This window comes from Varroa destructor, unplaced genomic scaffold (assembly GCF_002443255.2).
Source record: "Varroa destructor unplaced genomic scaffold, Vdes_3.0 BEIS01000005.1, whole genome shotgun sequence".
In the NCBI taxonomy this organism is placed as follows: domain Eukaryota; kingdom Metazoa; phylum Arthropoda; class Arachnida; order Mesostigmata; family Varroidae; genus Varroa; species Varroa destructor.
Genome location: NW_019211458.1, coordinates 3,894,725 through 3,916,693, shown reverse-complemented (window position 1 = coordinate 3,916,693; position 21,969 = coordinate 3,894,725). Strand labels below are relative to the sequence as shown.

The window sequence follows — 21,969 nt, the reverse complement described above, 5'->3', positions numbered from 1 at the left end:
TCTTTAGCCAGTAAAGCGTTCGTATATTGGCATTCAATATAATTACGTTCAGTCTGACCAGACGACTTAGGCAGATTTTAACTTTGTTTTCAAAATGATGCGCACTTCCAGTAATATATTCGGTTCTAACACTTCCAACAATAGACAATAGACCTTTACAGCGTATTGCCGCTTAAAAGTTTTTCCTGTGCGAAAAAATCCGTGTGCTGTTCGTTCGTTAGGTTGTTCTCGAACAGCTCTTCCGTTAATAACAGTTTTACTCAGGTAAATTGTTCTAATATTGTCGAACTCGGGGTGTCTCTATGGTGCGTTACCGCTCACATCTGGATGTTTTTTGAAGTCATTTGTTAATTTTTTCGTCGCATAAAGAAACGTCATACGTTCAAGAGTACAATTTAGAGAATTCTTTAGTATGGTATTAGTTTACCTAATCGTATATATAATATAATATCATAGATTCCGAATCTTAGCAAGTATAAAGGGTTTTCACGGGTATTATATTTAGAGTAGAACTGCAAGCTAGACTATACTATTTTCAATATGGCGGGGCACTTTTCTGAATTCACGAAAATTGACGAGGTTATTATTGAGTGAATTAAGGGGCATGTGAGTAATTTGATACTAAATCTTATGTTAACCTTTAAGATAATGATTCCGTGTGAGACTGACAGTGTTTTGCACGTACTATTTCGCTTAAGTCTTTCTTTCAATCAAAATTTTGTTATTTTGGTTATTGGCCCCCGATTCGACAGTTTATAGAGACACTATGTAAGCTACTTTTTTTGTTAATTAAAATAACGCAATTTTTCTATCATCTATCTATTAACGTATCGGTGTACTGTTATAGATTGATTGCAGCCATTTACATCAGTGGCATATGTCAGTTATAACTATTACTCCTTCAATGTCTGAGGCGATGCATTTGTGATAGACTACAGTACGTACATGCGTTCACAGAATCTTGCAGCCATAGCGATATAGATGAAACGCTTCTTCGAGGAGATTAAATCAAGAGAAAAGCTGACAGGACGAAAACAGGCTTGGAAGAGGCAACGATTAGCCTGACGAGAGAGTTGGCCATGAGCTGTATTTACACTACGATCTAATGACTTACCGAAATTACCGCCTGTCATACTTAAAGTTGAGTCCTAGATACCCTTTAATTATTCCTGGTCTATTACTGTGCTTATTTCGATGCAACACCCCACGTGGCCCATGCATTAGTTCGATGTGTTCTCCGATCACATACATTTACTCAACAAGTTTTTATAAAACCACTTTACTCAATACAAACAGGGCCCTTTGTTAAGGAAAAGTGGACCGTATGATTGAGTCTGATCATATACAAAAACTGCGATTAACTATATAAGATCTGCCTGAAAGTGATTTTTGTTCATAGGTACCCTAAACATTTTACGTATTAGTGCGTGCTAATAAACGAAGAAGAATAGGAAGATAGGATTTTAGCGAGCCCTGCGTATCTAACCCTAATGATTGTCCATTTCTTGTAATCGATGCGAAATACAATGAATAATAAGTAGTTCGTCCAATTATAGGAAATCAAAAAATGAGTAAAAGGTTCAAACCTTTGGAGAAGTTGAACTTTTATCAGAGCAGGCGAAAAAACCCATAACTAAAATAAAACAGATAAAACATCTACACATTTAGTTGAAAAAAAAGCTAACTTCCGAAGGGAAAAATCGTCAAAAATGACCTCCTAAGGTATTACTATTGCTGTGAGCAGTGTTGGCAAGCGACAGTTACTTCCACATTCGCTGCCACGTAGTGAAGGCTAAGAGGGTTTTGCAGTCTATTTTCAGGCCTCACAACAACTGCCATCGTATATTATTGTTGACGTATATCAATTATTTGAACACGTTTGTGCAGGGCAACTGCTATCATTATTGTAGCCGGCTTTTGAGCCGCTCCATCATAATGTGTCTCGCTGCTGCAGCTGGCAATCAAAAATGCCAAACTTAAATTATTTTTTAGCCAAAATGATGAAAAATTCAAATTGTTGTACAAAACCAAACACTTCAACATTTCTCATGGGAGCAGATGAATCACAGGCGTCGAAGAAGGGACTCTACATCACCCGATCTGACACCCTGTCCACACCTCGTGCACAAACGGCAGTTAGAATAGTCGTAAAGTCGCTAGATACGAACTCAGAATATAACGACGGCAATGGCTTCTTAAGCTCGGCATCAGCATCAAGGCAAGATTAATCTCGTTTAAACTCGACAAGTAATTGAGTGATTACCGAAGAGACTGCACTATAATAACACAGTACGTATCTCTGTTAAGTTCGTAGATGCGACCCTGTTTCGTCACTGTAGTCATTACCAACGCCAGCAGTCGCATGCTTTGTCAAAGTTTCTCAGTAGCAGTCGTATGTCATAGCATCGGCGACCGTAGCGTAGCATCATCAAAGCGCGGCGCTCTGTCCCTCCGTCAGTCTCGCTTTCCAATGGATCGGGTAGTGTGCACGAGTCGTGTACAGGTTTACTGGCTCTAGACTGGTGTATAAGTCTTAGTGAGAACTGTTGGATAGGTAGACACAAGGAAGGCGAGCACGCTCATTCACTGATTATCGCACTGCAAATGCACCAACGGCAATGGCAAGCCAGAGAGGTCATAGTGCTGCTATAGACTCTCGCCGTGCTCTCCACACATTCTGGTAGTGGATTGAGTAGAAGTACGCGTCTATCTAAGCTGCAGGCATGAGCAGTTGAAGCCTGTAGATAGATCACAAATCCCAAATACTAGACGGAATAAGAAGGGGAAGAACCTTTTGTGTGGAAATAAACCCTTGTAGCGGTGCTTGCTTGTTTCCTAGATTAAGTGGGGGCAACGAAATTAATACGCAGCAAGGATCCTTTCTTTTTCTATAGAGTTACACCTTTATTCAGCCTAGTAGTGTTAAAAACCAAAAATGGTGCGTTATGATACGTCACACAGCGAATCAAAAGTGTAAGTAGTTTTCAAAAGGGCAAGCACGAGTCAAAGCGTACTGAGTAAACAGAGTCACATTTACTAGTGCTCGCGTAGAGGCCTACCAGATATCGAAACTAAAAGAAAAACAGCAACAATACTTCGCCAGTTAGATAGAACCTTAACGCCTTGCTCTGATGCATGCGACAATACGACTTATAGGTTGAATTTATTTGTGGGTATTGTAGGAAGAGCTCGCGCTAGCATTTCGGAAAGGTGAAGTCTATCCAAACCGTGAAGTGCTCTCTAGTACAGACGAGTGAAATACTTGGTGTCCAAAAAACGAAAAGTGTTTGCCAGGAGTAACCTTTCAGTATCAATAAGGGAAGAATACTTGTGTTAATTGCATGTATATCTGATGCAGTTTCGACAATTGAGTGCACGTGCCAGCGCAAGTTATTCCATCCACCTAAAAGCCAATGAACACCGAGTTTTCATTGAAAAGTGATCTGACAATTCCATAAAAGCTGTTGTTCAGCATTCGGGTTCTGGTAAAGTAGTTTGCATTGTAGTTTGTAGTGTAGTAGACAGGGGTATTTTTAATTATGGCCCGAGTACTGACGTACTTAGATGAAGATGACAGCGATGAAGAGCAGGTTGAGGTAGCGAACGCCTTCACACCTGAAGAAGCTGAGACAGCAGCCGCTCTGCAACGCCATGAGTACTACGTTCGAGAGATAGAGTACACTGGAGGAGTTGTAACCATATCACCCATACTCAGGTACAAAACTATATAAAGCACATTTTTCTTCTTTTCTTAACCTAAAACAATCGTAAATATTAAATACTAGATTATCGAAAAATTAAAAAGGCTTCTAGCCGGAATGACTTTAAAGATACATATAGCAGGTAATATGAGTCATATCGGGTCAGCGTTGATGATTTTTAAAAGTTGAAATAAGATCATAGTAGATATGCTGAATTGGTGGAGTATCTTTGTTCAGGCCTAAGATAGAGCACCTTAAACCTAAATGCAATTTCTGCAAAAAGAAATCACTGTCTTTTGCGATAAAGGTATAAACGCTCAGGCTCATAAAAAAATTGAGCTGAGATGTATTATCGGAAAAACGGTCCAAAGATACTTCTATCACATTCAATCTGGGAATTTTGATACACAAAAATTTTCTTATAGTGTTCAACCAATATCGAAAAAAAGTATTGAAGTTATTGCGAGAGTTATAAAAAACCATGACACTGCTGAAAAACTGCACATCCATTAGAAAACACTTTTAAATTTAAACACAACCAGCTATAAAAAGAAGCTCGAAGTTTCAGTTCCGCATGAGCTGACGCGGAAGAATCCATGAAACTCTACAGAAACGTAACGTAACTAAAGAATTTCTTAAGCGGTTGCTCATGGCTGATAAAAAGTAGACTACAAATAACAGTAACGTGTGACAGTCTCTGCGACGCCAAGCTAATGCTATACATTTAATGGAGGTAAAAAAAGCTTAACAAAATTGATTGAGTATGACCTCTGTTGTCAAGATTACAACAACAAGCCCTTGAAAAAAATCGACCAAAACTAGTGAACAATGGAAGCATCGATGCCAGACAAAGGTTCTACGATGGCGGTATTCTAGTGTCACCAAAAAAAAATAGAAATACGCCATCAATACATACTACGATAAGTTATATTGTTCTAAAATACAAAAAAAATATTTGCTTCGATTTTGGCTTATAATTTTTCAATACTTTTTTTTTATCCTGGGATATATATATATATATACACTCGCTCGTAACAATATGCTGCACTAATGTACGTAGTGAAGCAGTCAAGATTCGACTACTGGGAACTAGTAAATTGGCTGGCAGAAACGTATTTTATAACCATCACTGGTCGGAACCGAAGACGCATTGGTTATCACAATATTTATTTCCTACGTTTTTTTCACTCTACCACGCTAGCAGATTAAATGCCCTCATCCTGCACCGAGTTCTTTCTGATGTGTCCTAGACCGGCGGTGCCACGCCATTGCCGTAATCCGCGTAATTAATGGGTATACCACGTACCTTACTTCTCGATACTCTATCCGAGCTGGGACTTAGACGACAGTTTCCAGGACGTGTCAGGCTGCTGGCACTGGAGATGCAGAAGGGTGGGCTAAAGGGGTCGGAGCGCTATAAGGAGGTTGTCGTTTTGCAGATTTGCTTGTGGGTTTTTTTGCAGCTTAAATACAGAGCGACAGAATATTTGGGCTGATTACGACTCCAACGATTTCTTCGGTGGCACGGTCTAACAGAGATACGCCTAAGGCTTCGCTGACGGTGGTATTCATCGTTAAGGCTGATACTGCAAACGCTGCAAAAACGAAAGAGCCAGGAGCTTACAGCAAAAATGCGAATATGCGTTCTGCGATTGTATGAATCGTTTTTTGCACCACTCTGTTCGCTTGCGTGATAGCTACATCAGTCATCATATGGAGAATATATAATAATTAAATGAAGAAGAAGTAATTTACGTTATCCGTGAAAATGGGCATCCATGGCTCCGTGTTTCTTCTAAAAGGCGAAGAAAACTTCAATCCGTACAGCGTTGGCTGTCGCGTGTTAAACCGGAAAAAAATGAACGAAATATGTGCAATAGTGTATATGAATCAGCACGAATAGAAGCGCCGTAGAAAGCTCCGTAAGTGATTTACAGTAATGCATCGCTTCTTTGGCTCAAGGGAGAGTTCCAGCGAAGAAACCCTACGATCAAGACATAAGAGCTCTCACATAGCAAACGCACTTTAAGGTGTAGACCGGCGTCACCAAAAACAGCACTACTCAAAGTTGATACAGACGCTACTTGAACTCCGGGGGAATACAGGGATGCCATCCAAATAGATTATTGTTATCTGGTACCGCAACTCACCGAAATGGTGTATTAGCCGCCAGAATATCGCTGGGCATAAGCCAACCCGAAAAGCATCTATCTGAATTGATATAGAGATGCGGGTTTCTATAAGTCAATGTTGCTTACGTTTTCTGGTGATAGTTGAAAACGTCATGAATATAGTTCAACAACACAACATTTCAATATGAAAGGGCACATAAAACTATTTCGCGTACTTCGCGTCATATGGGTCTTGTTGACGACATGCCTGTTCATCCGGCTCTTTTTAAGCTCGTTGTTTCTCGTCGCACTCAAAGCAAAGAAATAGCCACAAATGTCCGTGAATTTTCGTTCCCAGTTCCTAACGTTCGTCGGAAAAAGCTTATCTGATAGGGAGCTCAAAGTGACGACATAGGCACTCAAACAGCAGTGAGGAGTCAGGAGATACGCGAGGTGATTTTGTATCACTATGTCTGATTCCAGCGCTTTTTCGAGGAGTGAGGCTTTGACGCGATTCAATTGTTCACGACCGTGAGATCGTCCCAACTGTTTCCTTCAATCGGAGCTACATTAATAATGAACAAGCTGAGAGCGGTTGCGGAGGTCAAGCGATGAGGCAATTTAATCGCTCATACGGTCAACACTACCTTCCTGCATCTTTCGGTAACGTGTGCAGTGAAACCTCTGCCCTTTGCAAAGAGCAACCTTAGATACGGAAACCGGTTCATGTAGGCAAGAGGAAACTTTGTGAGGTACAAAATGTCAATAGCCTGTTCTGTCCTTTCATTTTTATTATTTATTTAATCTAACCTTTATCGCTTTTATTTATATGTAAACTTCATCGCGTCTTGATCAGGTTTACGGTCAGTATTAAATCTGTGACTCTCGTGCGGAGCCGGGCTAGAACTTGCTGCATTTGAAATCCGTTCATCCATCAGTCTATATATCAGTATATACAAGATAACTTTAACTAATTTCCTTAACCCTCTTATCTTATCAGGAAGGCCCTTCAGTAAAACAAAGAATAAGGGCAGGTTTAGGTTGAATCCCACTACGGCTACTAAAAACACAGCAACAACGGGGACACACCTTTGGAAACTAGCGATCAACCGGCCTGATGGTATTCCCACCATAATCGTGATAGTGTAGTATTAACGTGTGGTGGCGCAGGTTCGAATCCGTGACAGTTCATCTAGTACTGGGAGTTAGATTTATGAAGCAATGATTAACGATATAGGACGTGAGAGTCTAAAAAAACTAAATAATAGATAATAATAAAGATAAATAATTATCCACCGTCGACCGGAACGGGAAATACATGTATATTACATTTTCATGTACGTTTTCATGGCGATGCAAACATGCTATATAAGCAATTTCTTAGGTTTGCATTGCCATGAAAACGTGCCGAGGTAATTAATGCAAGCATTATTCCAGGCAGATTTTTTCGCTTCTATTGTGCTGTATCTTATCTTTGAATTCAAGACCGATTAAACAACGCTAGTGTGGTGCTACAAAGATTTTACAGCAAAGCACGACACCTGCAGTTTTTCTAACCTGACGAGATATTAAGTCCCAACCAAGCATATGTTAATACACTCCTTTAAGCTGAATCTTCTAATCGCCAAATACGAGAAACTCTAGTCGTAACCATCTCGATCACTTCCTGTGACACGAGCGATCGGATTCAACCCTTACAAACCTGCAATTAAAAAACTAAATCAAGCAATGATGTTTCCCGTTCATTGTTACCTATTATGCCCTATCCCAGAGCGTACCGAATGTAACTAAATTTTGGAAAATTACTAGAAAAATGGAATGTTTACTTTCGCAAATTTACATAATCAACAAAAAATGAGATTCCGAATCTTCATATTAGAAAAATTCTTTTACGGCGCTTCTCATCTCCCAGAAAACTCGTTAAAGCAATTCTTGTGCATTGGAATGGATCCTAAGTATTATAGGTCTTCTCAAGCTTTTTCCAATCCCTGTGCATTCGACAGCTAAATAAAATACCAGCTAAGTACTGAACTCATTAATGAACATTTGGTCTGTGGCCACTAAAGCGAACCTTTTTTGGCGCTTTCTTTTTAAAATAGTTTTTAAAACCTTTTTGTTTACACCACACTATAGGCTGGCGATGAAAAATTCAGGTGCAAAGTTCCTGTCAGTTAACGTTTTTTTATTCTCTTTGTTTTCGTTATAATAATGAGATCAAATTAACAGGCTTTTACGCAACTAGGTATTTATATATGGGATATATATTAAATGATAGGATAAAGCGTACAAAACATGCTGAGCACAAATGTAATCATACGAAGAGCTTAGCTGTTGATCAAAGCAAACATTTGAAATCGTTTTTAATTTGGCGCCACCCAAGCGCTGGTGGTCTGATCATCAGTCTCATTGTTCTGATTCCACCATTCGTATTGGGGACATTAAGAGCGAGAGAAATACCATAAGCTTTTGCCGTACGTTATATAGCACTGCTCGATTACTGTTTTGGTGTACGAAGTTCCTGCTTGTGATCGCTGCTTTCGTCTGCAACTATAGCGGCCGTTTGCGCTATATTATGTTGTTGTTATTATTATCCCATGCTGCGTGTCTGGTAGAATCTTGTTTGCGCGTATAACCAACTCAGCTGGCAGCTGGTATTTACCGTAGTCGTCGGAGTGAGCGTTGCCTGTCGAAATCAATAGAAAGTGAGAGAAAGATCATACAAGTCAAATGCAATATCCGAAGGATAAGTTTTAGCTGTATTAATACTACTTAAAAGATTGGTCCATTGCTACGACCATAATCTTCTATACATAAACAAATATAACAACTAGAAAGCAAATCAAATGTTCTGTAAGTAGTGTTTTCAAGCACCGGATGAGTTTTACAACAAGCAGGTCGTTTGCTTTTGGCTACTTCTTTTTCTGAGCAGATCTTTAATTGTGGTGTTGCTAGTATAGGTTTTGTGAGCTGGTTTTGATCACTGCTGTCGTAGCTGCTAGTCGCCATTAAGTGTCATTACTAATCTTCCACCAAAATGTCGGTCTGATCTCTGAATATTGCTGTTGTTCGACGAATTTTTGCCTCGGTGACTTTATTATATTAGTGAGCCCTTCGTGTGCCGATTCGCTCTCTCTTAAAGAGTGAGTTTAAAAAGAACTCATTTCTGATACGATTACCATTATATTGTTAGTGGACCTAGTGTTTGTTCTCGAACTCTTTGCAAGGTTCAATCTGGGTTCATTATAAATATCCGCAATGACGTGAGAATATTGAGAGGAGTGTTCATAGGGAGGTCGCACAGTGGCTACGAGTGTCATAAAAATGTGCACGTGTGTGAGGAGTAGATGAGAGAAAACGTAATCATCGCCGATTATCAAGGAAATACTAGGAAAGCATCATCATGTCTAAGGATATTCCTAGTACCACCTCTCCGACTACAACGGTAGGGACTGAAGGAATTTTGTTGTTGTCAGCCGCTGAGGACGCAGACAAACGACGGCAGCAGGAACACGAGCACCTGCTTAAGGAGATTGAGACAAGTGATTCCTCGACTGTCGGCCACGTTCTCAGGTAGAACCTTTCAGTAAATGTTGCTTGGTTTTTAATAGTATTTAAAATAAACTATAAGTTGCGAGGCATACATTTAACGATAAGGCAAAGGGAGTCCCATAGTCGTCTCTTCTGCGCTGAGAAACAGCACTGCGCCTGCGCAAGGTTTTCTGTGTTCAGTTAAGGCAATTTAGTTTAGTGAAGAGTGACATGGTTCGGATAATTTATCAGCACCGATCTTGGTCATGCGACAGATGCGTATTCATTCCGTATCCTAACGAATAGTAGGTGGCACAGTGAAGAATGGGGGAGTCCAATTATTGCACGTCGATCGCATCTACTACAAAATTTGCAGTTCATTCCTTATGTGTGGAATGTAACTGCCCTGAACGTGTATAAATTTTTCATAGAAACCGTGTCCGTCTTTTTGATTAGCTTAAAATGATAGCACAAGGTGGGTACATTCTTAATGCCATATTATTGCTGTTCTAAGGACGTCATAGAAGGTTAAATATCAACTAAATTCTGTTGCTAAAGAGTGAATGGGTTTGCGTAATAGTCAGCTGAACCATTTTGATCACACTTTTTTGCTCATATCCATCGTTAGAGCATGGTACGGATATACTAAACGCTTTTGAGGAACTTTTAATTGCGATTGTTATATATAACAATCGCAAATTATTAGCCGCAATATATAATTAGTACTAGTTTATAGTAGCTTATGAAAAAGACTGCAGTCAAGCAGTATTGGACGGAAAACTCGAAACATTTTGAGCATCAATGTTGTGAACGACAGCATTCTAAATTAAGGAACCGGAGCAAATTCGAATAATCCATCTGTTTGTGTGACATTCAAGGACGGCGATATTTTATTTACAAGCCTAGTAATTTCCGTTGTTTTTTTTTATTAAATTCGCTACTTTTATCTATGTTAAACCTTAGTCGTCTCATTCCTTATATATTACTAAGCAACATAGCTCAATCAGTAGTTAATAGCCAAATGCTGGCGTGGGTACAGACCTAAAGAATTTTTCGTATTAAAAAAATGTTTTGCTTTCTGATTCAACTTGGTACAGTAAAAATTGTGACTGTAACTGTGTGCAAAGTTTATAAACTCACGCATAAAATAAGACTGACTTGGGAGTCGCGTCGGACGTAACCATTGCAGCAAACAACATGCCTTGTATGTCTCTTCATCCGAAAGGGACACAGGCATCGTGCCTCCGTATCTCTTGTTGATGCAATAAACCGGGAGAGGAAATATGGCATATAATACTTCACGTCAAGACTGGCACTCCGTACTATAAACCTGCTCTTCGAGGGTTTTGAACAAAGTGGGCCCAGTTATTTCACAGGTTCACTTTTGAATGGCCCCAGTAGTTACAGCACATAGTTCCTCAACTATGGAACCGTATCCGATCGTGTAGTGCTAGCTATAGATGTGATCAACGAACTTAACGAAGATCTTTCTCCCCCCTGTCGGAAATTTAGTTGTTAAAGTTATCGATTGAAAAAAATCTGGTATTTCCATAGCCACGCCATGGCTGTTAGCTAGAAAATAAAAGGAAAATAGCCAGGACTGCCAATTAATTAATCGGCTACCCTGGCTGTTTTCGTGTTCCGCTTTGATTCTCCATTTCCACCATGTATACTACCAGGCTTTTTTCCGGAAGGAAGTAGCTATAGACATATTTTAAGCAAAGTACATCCGTCTGGCTTTCCTCTACGCATTTGAGCTGAAATTTATTTTGTTTAGTTATGGTTGTACTTGATTGACACAAGTAGAAACTTTAATTACTGACGTTTCAATAATTTTTCGTATAGTACGTACAATCTGAAAAGATCACATGTAGCAGGAACATAGTAAACAACGTAGAGCTATTCACTAAACGGATAAAAAGAATCAGAAGCACCTTAATATATGAAAGTGTGCAGTTTTATAATCCAATAGGTAAATGTAAAGTATTTATATTTGTTATGTATTTATTAAGTAATTTATTAATTATTATTATGTGTTTGTTCAACATACGAAATTATTATACGAATATACCAATATCATCATGTCTAGATAAAACCTATATGTTCAAATAAAATTCTACTGGTGTAACTGATAAATAAGGTCTAATTTTAGGTGTCGTTTAAAACGTCTTTTAACGTAAATATTTGTGGTATGATTCATTGTCTTTTTCATTGTACTAGTAAACCCAAAATTTGGCACTAAGCAGGATATAGTACATCTTTTGTACATACATACATGTCGAAAACTATTACCACTAGTACACGCGCAAAGAGTAATACTGCGTGCAACGATGGCTACCAAATTTAAATATATAATTTTATTAAAACTTAAATTGTTTGACTTTAATTGGTCCTACTAGATTATTATTAAAAAGGCACTCTGAATATTATTCTGTATAGTATATATAATACTATATTCTGCATACACTTTCTTTTTTAACTATAACTAAACTAGATTAAAAAAAAACATGTATTTTGCACGCAATGCGTATTTTCTAATATTAATGGCAAATATCTGTTCAGATATATACGAAGATCTGGCAAAAGTCATTCAACATTTAAAAAACTACACCTAAGAAGTTATGCCTTTATTATATATTACATTAAAATAGCAGAAGACATAACAGCTGATGCAAAGGGTGAATTTATATTGAATTTATTTATTTTTACCATACTATATAGATACATTTTTGAATGTTCAAAGTAGAACAAAATCTTTAATCTAGCATTTGAGGCCCTGTTTATTCATGTACTGTTTCTGTATGTTTATAATACTAAGATATGGGATAATGTAGAACCTATCTATTCTTGTCGCTTTCTTAGAGCGATTTACGATGGAGACGACCACGCCAAATTCCTTGAAAAATTACGCGCTCGCATCGACGACCATTCGAGAGAAATCCAAAAGATGTGCAATTTTCACTATCAAGGATTTATCGATTCAATCAATGAACTGCTTCAAGTCAAGAGTCAAGCGGCGAAACTCAAGGTAACCAAGGAGATTTTATTTAAAACAACTTCTTGGCAATTATCAGCTACCAATACCGCACATATTTGAAAAAAATATTGGTTTAATTTGTAAACTGTTTGGTTCTGCATTGAAATCGGCAGAACAGAAGAAAAAGAAAGTACAGCAGGTATTCTGCTCTCGAATCATTTTTGACATGTGAATTACGAGTGGTGCATTTGAAAAACAGCTAATGATATTGCCTCTTTCAACGTTTCAGGGAGAAGTGTCAGAAATCCATGCTGAATTGAGTGATAGCACAGAGAAAGCATTGGCAAAAGGCGAAGCCCTAGTTCGAGTTAGAAGAACGCAATGCAACATTAAGGCAGCCATAGAGGCATTATCAATTTGCCTGCCTGTTCTCGACATGTATTCGAAACTCAACGAGCAGATGGCTGCTAAACGCCATTATCCGGCTTTGAAAACTATTGAACTATTAGAACATACTTACCTGCCTTTAATACAAAGGCATAAGTTTGCACAAACTATGGGACAACGTCTGCCTCGCTTTCGCGCGCAAATTGAAGAGGCTTCCATGACCGAACTTAAAGATTTTCTGGAGAGCATACGAAAACACTCAGCACACATTGGGGATATTGCCATTGTACAGGTGGGGCGTCACTAACAACAAAGTAGTTACACATGTCAACGATAATGAAGAATACAAGTATACCTCACTTCTTTACGCATGTCGATGCGCACCCAAATAAATATCAATCGAAATTGGCATATTATTTATATTTACGCGTTTGAGGACTGTTACGAAGTTCTTTTGTAGACAAGCTGCAACATCATTTAAGATTTATCTCGTGTATATTTGTGCGGTATACTAGGCTAGCGAGCAATATCAGATCGAAGCGGAGGGCTTTACACATGGCGCCATTAACAGTGTGTCTAATGGTCCGACATCTGGCGTCAAACTCAAAAAGCCCTCGTCGATATCCGGACCCTCTGATGGCGAAAATACAGCCTCGGTTGGAACTGCACAAGATTTGGTGGACTTCAGCCCAGTTTACCGCTGTTACCATATATTCGGTGTTCTGGGTAATGGCGAACGTTTCAGAACTTATTATCGGAGCAGTCGGGAAGAACAGGCCAAACTCGCTCTGCAGTCCGCGTTTAATATGCACGCCTCACTCGAAGGTTATCGTGCTTTTTTTAACGAGGTGGCTGGCTTTTTTGTCGTTGAGGAGCATGTGGCAAATACGGCAGGTGGACTAGTTAGTCGAACCGAACTTGAAACTTCGTGGGCGGAGGCATGTCATCGCGTAGAGGCTGCTCTCAGAACGAGTACTGGCTACTGTACAGAAGCTCCCCTCATGCTCCGAGTCAAGACACTCATTATGCTATTTGCATATACGCTCAAAGTAAGTATTACTGAATAAGCAGCTTGATAGTATAGATATATGGGAATTACTTGAGATTGTCAGAAAAAACTTGTAGATCGTATCTGGTGTTGTGTGCCGCAGCAGGGCTGGTTGGATGGCTAGAAGTAATGACGAGAGCATATAATTATGCAATTTCTTATATTTTTTAAGCTATCCTACATAGGAGACATTTAAGTCGATTTCCGTCACGGCACAGATAGGAGATTAGCTGCGAGAATGTTTAGGTTAAAATGCTTTGCAACAATGGTCGTCACTTTTATTCTTTACGGTGAATTCTTACGCAGGGTTATGGCTACAAGGTAGATCCTCTAATTAAATTACTGTTGGAGGTGTATGAGCACTACAATGAAATCCTTATGAAGACCTGCAAAGATTCATTTCGGCAACTCTTTGAAGTGGACAGCTATCATCCGATGCAAGTTGACACCGAAGAAGAATATAGGTTTGTAAAAATCCATAGATTTATGGTAGTAATTCAACGAACTAATCCAGGTAATCGACCTTTACGCTAAAATCCCGTTAGTGAACCTTTAAAGTCAACCAATTGAATATGACACAAAATTGTGGATCTACTATAATTATATTCTTTATAATTATATGCTAAACTGAATATAGCGAACATTCAGAGCTAACAGAGGAACACGTTGGTCCTTGTTGATGTTCTAGACGGGTGCTGAGTAAATTTCCATTTCGCGACGAAGTTTTGGAGAGGTCACCGTTTCCACGCAAGTTTCCTTTTTCTAGTTTTGTTCCGGCAGTTTACACGTATGTTAAGGACTTTGTCGGCGAATCACTCAAGTTTCTGCAGGACTTAAATTTAAGGTAATCATCGTTAAGGGAAATCGCTGCTAAAGAAAAGTAAATCAGGATAACCACTTCATTTCATTGCTCCTATTGTTTGAAACTTATAAATAAAATCCTACGATTAATATTATGTGTTTTAGTACTTGCACAGTTTTATACATAAATTGTTGTTAACCTTTTTCTGTCTCTCAATTTTAGTGATGTGTGAATATATTCTTTGCGAATGGCAATTCTAAGCTTGAATGTTGTATATTAGCCGCCGCGTACTGTAACGTTTATCTTCAGGACCATAATGGCGTCCTTGATATATTACATTTTCATTTTTGTTAATTCTCATCTTGTAACACAGAAAGATTCAATATTATAGTACGAGAATATGCGTACTTTTTGTTGTATTAGTCAAAGTGAAGTGGAGGATATGGTGCGCAAGTCAACAAACCTACTCCTGACGCGGACGTTGAGCGGATGTCTTACGGCGCTTATCGAGAAGCCCTCTTTAGGTCTCTTGCAACTCATTCAGATCACAATTAATACGAATTATCTTGAGGAGACCTCATTCTTTCTCGAAGAACATATTCAATCCATCTTCAGGTTAGTAACATGCCAAGCCTGCCGGCTTTAGGGCTCCTGTTGATGTGTTTCTGTGTGCTCTTTGCCCTTGGTGCACAGTGTTTTAAGTGCGTATTGCATACAATACGCTCAAGGTAATATTAGAATCATAATTCAACATAGAACACATTTATTCAGCGTTTTTATAATAGCATTTAAAGTTCTGGCTTCCTCCTTTTTCAAATAGAAACACAACGTTTGAACTGTATTGCAATATCATCAATAATTCCAATAGCGTAATTGTAGATTTAAACAATATGTCTATCCTTTTTTGACTTTTTGCTTTGAAGTTTGTTGTTACCGTAACTGTTTATCACCCATCACCTTCCTGTTGGAATAGGTCGCCAGCATCAGCTGGTGGTAGTGCTAGTGTAGGAAGCGGCGTGGGAACCAATTCTGGAACGGGTGTGTCGTCTCACGCTACACGACTACAAGGCAAGGCGATCTTCAAGGACTCTCGTAAGAACGCCGAAGACCAAATCTACAAACAGATCAAACGCAAAATCGACGAGAGTATCGAGCTGGCAACTTACGAATGGACCGCCGCTGAGGCTCGCGGTACTGCTTCCGCCTACATGCTCGATTTAATTGCGTTTCTCAACAACGTCTTCCAAGCGTTCACCAATCTACCCGTAAGTACCCTGTAGGCACAAAACATAGAATAAATTTTATCAGTATACAATTTTCTGGATCCTATTCGTTCACATCTTTAAAGAATTCAAGTTGTGTAATCTAATGAGTCAATGAATCAATTTAGTCTTGAGCGTGTTCTTAGTTGGTTCTTCAGGAATATACTTATGTGAAATGGGCATTATGTATAATTAATAACCTTTGAATGCTGAAAACAGACAACTAGTCTCCAACCTATAGTCAAATTAAGCTAACTGCAGTGGAACAAAACTTGACCCTTACATTGTATGAAATGCAGTATCCTCAATTGGGCTAATCAGTGGGCTAAACTTTTCAACTACCCTGAGGATTAGTTTACTCCCTACTTATTTAACAACAAAATTTGTAAGGAAATTTGGATCAATCTAAATTTAATATAAAATATGTGTGTATATTTTTGATCCTATTCCGGTCACATCTATTAAGGCTAACGGCTTCATGTTAACGATTATGTGCAAAAAAAATGCATTTTTCTCTAGCAGTAGGTAACACTTTTGAGTGTAAAAGTTGTACTCAAAAAGTCGTCGATACACTCTGCCCCACAGTCTCGCATCGTAGGCTGAACAGAAAAAGTATTGCTTCTTTGGAAGAACAACAATAATTTCAACATCAGGAGCTCGTTCGAATATAAGTCCGCTTGGGTCGCAACGAGCCACCATTTACCATCGTCTGGAGTAGATTGCATGCATCGTTGCTCCCCGTCGGTGTTTCCATACTTATAATTATTCTGAGGGAGTGTTTGCATATAAGCACTTTATAACTTCGATTTTTTATTCATATCTTTATCAGAGTTAATTGTCCAGCAGTCGTAGTTCACACCTCTCTTATTATCCACTTAGAACTAACCATCAAAGAATTTTAATAATGATTTGGGATTGTTAATTTTGGTTTAAATCCTCTCCCTGAAAGCTGTAATCTTTTTTATTAATTGCTTATTCTATTCAAAGCATGCTACAATAAATGTGTGATAAAATAGGAAGGTTCTGTTATTTCAAGCAGAGTATACACAATCTATGAATAAGGATGACGAGCCCTTTGATAATTAAAAGAATAAGCCGTACATAGTACATAGTTGTAAGTAATACGTTATTTATAGAAGCATTTCGTATAGTAGCATGTTTGCTTCCGTTCAGAATGATTTGTTTGTTCGATTATTTTGCATGTAGCGCTTTCTGCTATCTCTATTTATAATACAGTGCTATAATTCAGTGCCCGAACTGAGTAATTGCTGCTCGACTCATATTATAATGATAGCGACATTCAGCAGTTTTCGAATGTTAAGACCGAACGGTGATTTCTGGAATGACATTAACAACATGCCTACTTGGACATGAAATATAAGTAGAATCCTTATTATAGAAAGGGCGGATTCGTGTCTATAAAATATGTGCCGGACGATACGCATCCGCTCTCAGTGTATTAAATACCCGAAGCAGCAGCATTCGTTACTCGCTTTACGGTAAATGCTGTGTTGAAGCCACGTGCGTAACAGGTGTCGTCGGGATCTTTTAATCTTCATACATCAAAATTATTTCTTTCAGGCATGGAAATTAGTGGAATTAAGTCTCTTGACTGTCGACTCTAACTTATGTATAGTTAGAAACAGAAGGAAACGGTTATCAATTTACGGTACCGCAAGTAGCCTTCCCTCGGCTTTAGCTAGACGGAGACAACAGAGTAAACTGTATAACAAAACAGTACATTTACAGCTGGACAAAAATAGTTTCATATGTATAATAGAAATGGCAAAAATGCATACATTTTCTACTGTGATACATACCTAGCACGCCAGTGACGTATATTTAGTCTAAAAGGTTGCTTCTTCTATTACCTGGAGTGTTATGCGAATTTCTTTACCTTCTTATGTTTTTACGTAATGTACCTTTTTAGTATTTAATCAAGATTTATATATACCCCTTATCATTTTTTATTTATATTGTTGTACTGTTATATTATAACAAATACCTTAAGGTACTTCTATATAATGTATATTTATAATATATGTGTACCTTAACTAAAATTGCACAGTGTTTATTTTTATGTCGCAAGGTTTAAGGCAGCTAATTTTTTACTAAGGCGCGAAGCCACCCAAGCCATTACGCAGTCTGTATATAAACTCATCATAAAAAAACAAATGTATCGTGTGTGTGTATATGCTGTTTAGTTTATCTAACATTGGATCGGTGTGTTTTATTTCGTTTTTTGAAATTTATTTTTCAATCCATTGGTGCGCCTTCGCCTGCTGCTGCATGCGTTCCTAAAATATCCAATCCGTCACTGCCTCACGGCTGTTGTAGGTGAGAGGCGATATCTGCGAGTTTAAGGTTTGTAGACGAAGAAAATTTTATTTGGTCAGATTTCTATCTTCTACTGGACTTTTCTCATCTCATCGGTGATGGTTTGGTGATGCTTTTACCTCGGTGAAGTTTTGATGCGGTCGACTACCCACTAATTCTCACGAGTAACCCATCAGCTACAAATCTTACACAAGCTGCTACTTTCCCATTCTTAACCCACTGCTCCTATTATTATTGGATTAGTTGTTACTCCAGTTAGATATCTGACATTCCTGCGAACGTATTAAAATATATATTATTTCCGTAAGCCGCTTTAATGTATATGTTTTCCTTGTCAAGTGAACGAAGTTCTATTTTCGTTTTAAGTTTTGAAGTAGAACGTGTTTTCTTTATACCGAAAAATAAATTTCTCTGTTTTGAGTGAAGTTAGATACAAATGAGTTTCATGGACGAATTTGATTATTGCTTGCTTGCATGATTAGGAATTGTTTAGTCATTTATTCTCATTAGTTCAGCTATTTTATGTATGTCGTTTTGCTTGGCCTCAATTTACGTTGATCTTGCGGCATGTATCAGATCACTAAATTCGGTAAATGCATTTTGTACTACTTCTAATGGGATTAGTTGGCTAGAGCCCATATAAAACAAGACGAAGACTTTGAAAAAAGGGTTAGTTAGTTTGAAAAATCGATAAAAAATCAGTCATACCAAAGGTAGCAAAAGTAAGGTCATGACTCGGTTGGTGTGACAGCCACAACTGTGTAAAGCTTCAACAGCGTCTATTGTTATTCAGGATTTGTTAAGGTGCCACACATATAACTACTCTTTTGCCTGAACTTAACATCTAAATAGCGTTACGTTCTGAGAAGTGTGTCTAGATGTTTTATTACACAGTAACGCTTCTTAACTTGATTTTTCATTGCACCCTATGGCGGAACTAGTGAACTTCTTGGTGATTTAGAAGTTAATCTTATGGTGTTTTCACCATCGCCACCACTGACAACAATCTCCGGCGTTATCCACAGGATAGAGTTGCGCAAACAGCGTGCATGACGGCTTGTCAACATCTTTCCGGGAAGCTACTCGATCTCCTCCGCAACGAAGAAGTAAAAGCGATATCTACGGGTGCCGTGGAACAGTTCAATTTGGATTTGATTCAGTGTGAACAGTTTGCCACCTCGGAACCTGTGCAGGGTCTTAATGCAGATGTGTTGCCCATGTTCTTCGTTGAGTTAAGACAGCTTGTCGATCTCGTCATGGATGAGGACTGGCAGACCTACTTACAGGAGAAAAGCGACGGAAGAAACGATGCAAAATATCTTCGGGTCCAGCCGACTACAGCACTTATCGTTCTAGAAAAGTAATCAGCTTATTTTTGCTTACCATTAGAGAATTATGAAAATTATTCTATTATAATGTAGCTAAATTTTACCTAACCTAGTACAGGTTCTAATCAGTACGAGGCAACCGAATGAACATAGTCAAATGTAGTAAGCTGCTAAGGATAAGGAACGTTTTTTTCGTCAAGTGGGTACCTTCTCAAGATAAAGACAATTTTTTATGCTAGATATGTTAAGTCACTGTACCTTTTTACTGGCTATTTTTCCAGGGTGTGTGCAGCGGACAAAAAGCGAAATACGTTGCTGAACTTCAATCAAAAACAGAAGGAACGCAAAAAACTTCTCGAATGGGCCGTTAAACAGTTAAGAATAATCACGCAGGCCAATGGAGTGTTCAACCATAATAATAATTCTTTATAGTGGTTTCAGCGAAATTACATCAGCTACCACGAAACCAGAGTGCATGTAATGTTTTTGGCTACGTAAGGAAAGCGCCAAAATTGTCCTGCGTCTGAATCCACATCATGGATCCGCCGATTAGTAAGGGGACTTCAGAGGCTATTTCTGCACGCAAAGATTAGATTATTTTGAGTCATACCATAATCATGGTAAATATTTTATACAAAGCTGGCGATATACCAACCCAGATCGTGTAAAGGGAAAGGTGCTCGAATGAAAACAAGATATGCGCATGTAATGCGCATATCTGCATGTATACAGACAAAAAACGTTTGGTGGACGGTTACAAAATCAGAAACAACCACCCTTCTCCTTTTCGCGCAATGGAACGATTTGTCGGTATCATGTGTAGCGCGAAAGAGTCATCAACTGTTTAGGACACCAGACGTTACCCGAACAATCTGGCTTCTATAGTTTCACATTGTAACTTCAGGGAACATGTCTGAACCACCATCATGATAGGTATTAAACAACGAAAATTAGGACAGTAGGTTCCATCATAAATGAACATTTATGTTATTAAGTTTGTTTCTTTAATTTATCAAAAAAACTATACTTAAATTATTGTTGTTCTGATCATAGATTTATTGGTATCAATTTTATGATAGCGGTAGTTCCTAGCCAACAAAAACGCCTTTTTTACTTTATAAGCTAATAGGCCCGGAACGATATGCATGAAGTGAATAAAGCAAACCTATTATTGCTATTCATGCATACTACGCCAAAAAAAATTGCTGGAAATACACGCGACGCCATATGTACGGTACTATTTAGTTACATACAATTCTCTCCATAGATTTTACATGTATGTAATATAGAAAACGGTAACAGATTACGGAAACTTTCTGCTACCATTGGTGAACTATTTCGAAAAGTCTCTTTCTAACATGTTAATTTATATGTTACTTTTAGGCAAAGCCTTGATTAGATAACATCTCTTTTGTGGAAACCAATGCTTCGGGTTGCTTACGACCCGAGTCTGCCCATATGTCTGTCTGTGCAGTCTTCCCTCATTTAATAGTGTGATATCATCTATCCGTCGTAATGTATGTGAAGTGCCGGACCTATCATAAGAAAAATCGTTAACTAATAGCAAGCCCTAGATGCTTATTATAATAATATATTACCTAATTAAATCCTAGGGCAATTATTTTTGTTTTGAGATGAAAGACGGTACATTTTCGGTAATTATTATCACAGTGAATCCAGATATGCCAGCCAGAAGAAGGCCACACATAAAATTCGCTGTCTGAGAATGTACCCATCCCAAAGTGTCAGAGCATAAATAACAGATAATTCCAACATCACACAAACAGGTCTTACTAGCAATGATCATAGTGACGATGATAGTACGTCGTAATACTATCATATTGCAATGGCGCGTACATTGTGTCTTATTATCTTTATGAGCTATGCGTCGTACAAAAATCAAAGGTCGCATTCAAATGGCTGATAACAAAGACACACAAGAGCCTAATTTTTAACTAAAGACTATTATTTATGTCTATCATAATGTTGATTAGCTAATGAGTTGATCCATTAAAGAAGCGCTAACAGTAAGAATCGCAACAACGATGGTGATGATATACTTAAACGGCACTTCCTGCAAATAAAAACGATAGCGGTAACTTGATTGACAGTTAATTGTATAGTGTAATATTTAATAAAGGTCGCCAAGAGAACATGTCTTATTCAGATAATAAAATAAAAATATAAATTAACGCCTTATTTTGAATTAGATGTTGCTGTGGTCTCTATTTTGTACACTTCTGAATCGTTCTTTATATATCTGCTACATTTTTCAGATCGCCGAAAAGGATTCGAACATTCACGCAATCCCAAAACGTTTGAGAACTTACGTAATATGTTATGTAGCTACTATAAAGAATAGTTTATTAGCAGGGTGGCGAGTTCAGGATGAAGAATAGTCACTTCCCTGGCAACGACAGTTTACGTTTATTAAAGTTGAATAGAGCAGAACTGTAATTTTGAAATACTAGGAGAAGCATTCACCCTA

At 38.3% G+C, this 21,969-nt stretch overlaps 1 protein-coding gene and 2 long non-coding RNA genes across 14 annotated transcripts; 1 reads left to right on the top strand and 2 right to left on the bottom strand.

Moving 5' to 3' along the window:
- Positions 1–1,583: 1,583 nt before the first annotated feature.
- Positions 1,584–6,021, bottom strand: LOC147755190 (uncharacterized). The gene is made up of 2 exons (XR_015329340.1): positions 5,008–6,021; positions 1,584–3,756 (listed from the first exon to the last, which is right to left on the bottom strand). It is a non-coding gene; the product is annotated as an uncharacterized LOC147755190 (long non-coding RNA).
- Sec15 (exocyst complex component Sec15) lies at positions 1,820–21,692 on the top strand. 12 transcript variants are annotated; one of them, XM_022807097.2, is made up of 12 exons: positions 1,820–2,973; positions 3,565–3,715; positions 12,203–12,368; positions 12,607–12,996; positions 13,220–13,753; positions 14,059–14,216; positions 14,441–14,596; positions 14,978–15,169; positions 15,528–15,819; positions 18,154–18,180; positions 19,179–19,513; positions 19,763–21,692. In XM_022807097.2, exons 1-12 carry the CDS (start codon positions 2,946–2,948, stop codon positions 19,911–19,913), a joined length of 2,580 nt encoding a protein of 859 aa, XP_022662832.1. In that variant the 5' UTR covers positions 1,820–2,945; the 3' UTR covers positions 19,914–21,692. The 12 variants fall into 12 exon arrangements, with proteins under 12 accessions (XP_022662832.1, XP_022662835.1, XP_022662833.1 ...); XM_022807100.2 differs by having other exon boundaries at positions 1,821–2,973; positions 3,359–3,715; XM_022807098.2 differs by having other exon boundaries at positions 1,821–2,973; positions 3,183–3,715.
- On the bottom strand, positions 8,098–11,013 carry LOC147755189 (uncharacterized). The gene is made up of 2 exons (XR_015329339.1): positions 10,481–11,013; positions 8,098–8,495 (listed from the first exon to the last, which is right to left on the bottom strand). It is a non-coding gene; the product is annotated as an uncharacterized LOC147755189 (long non-coding RNA).
- Positions 21,693–21,969: the final 277 nt, after the last annotated feature.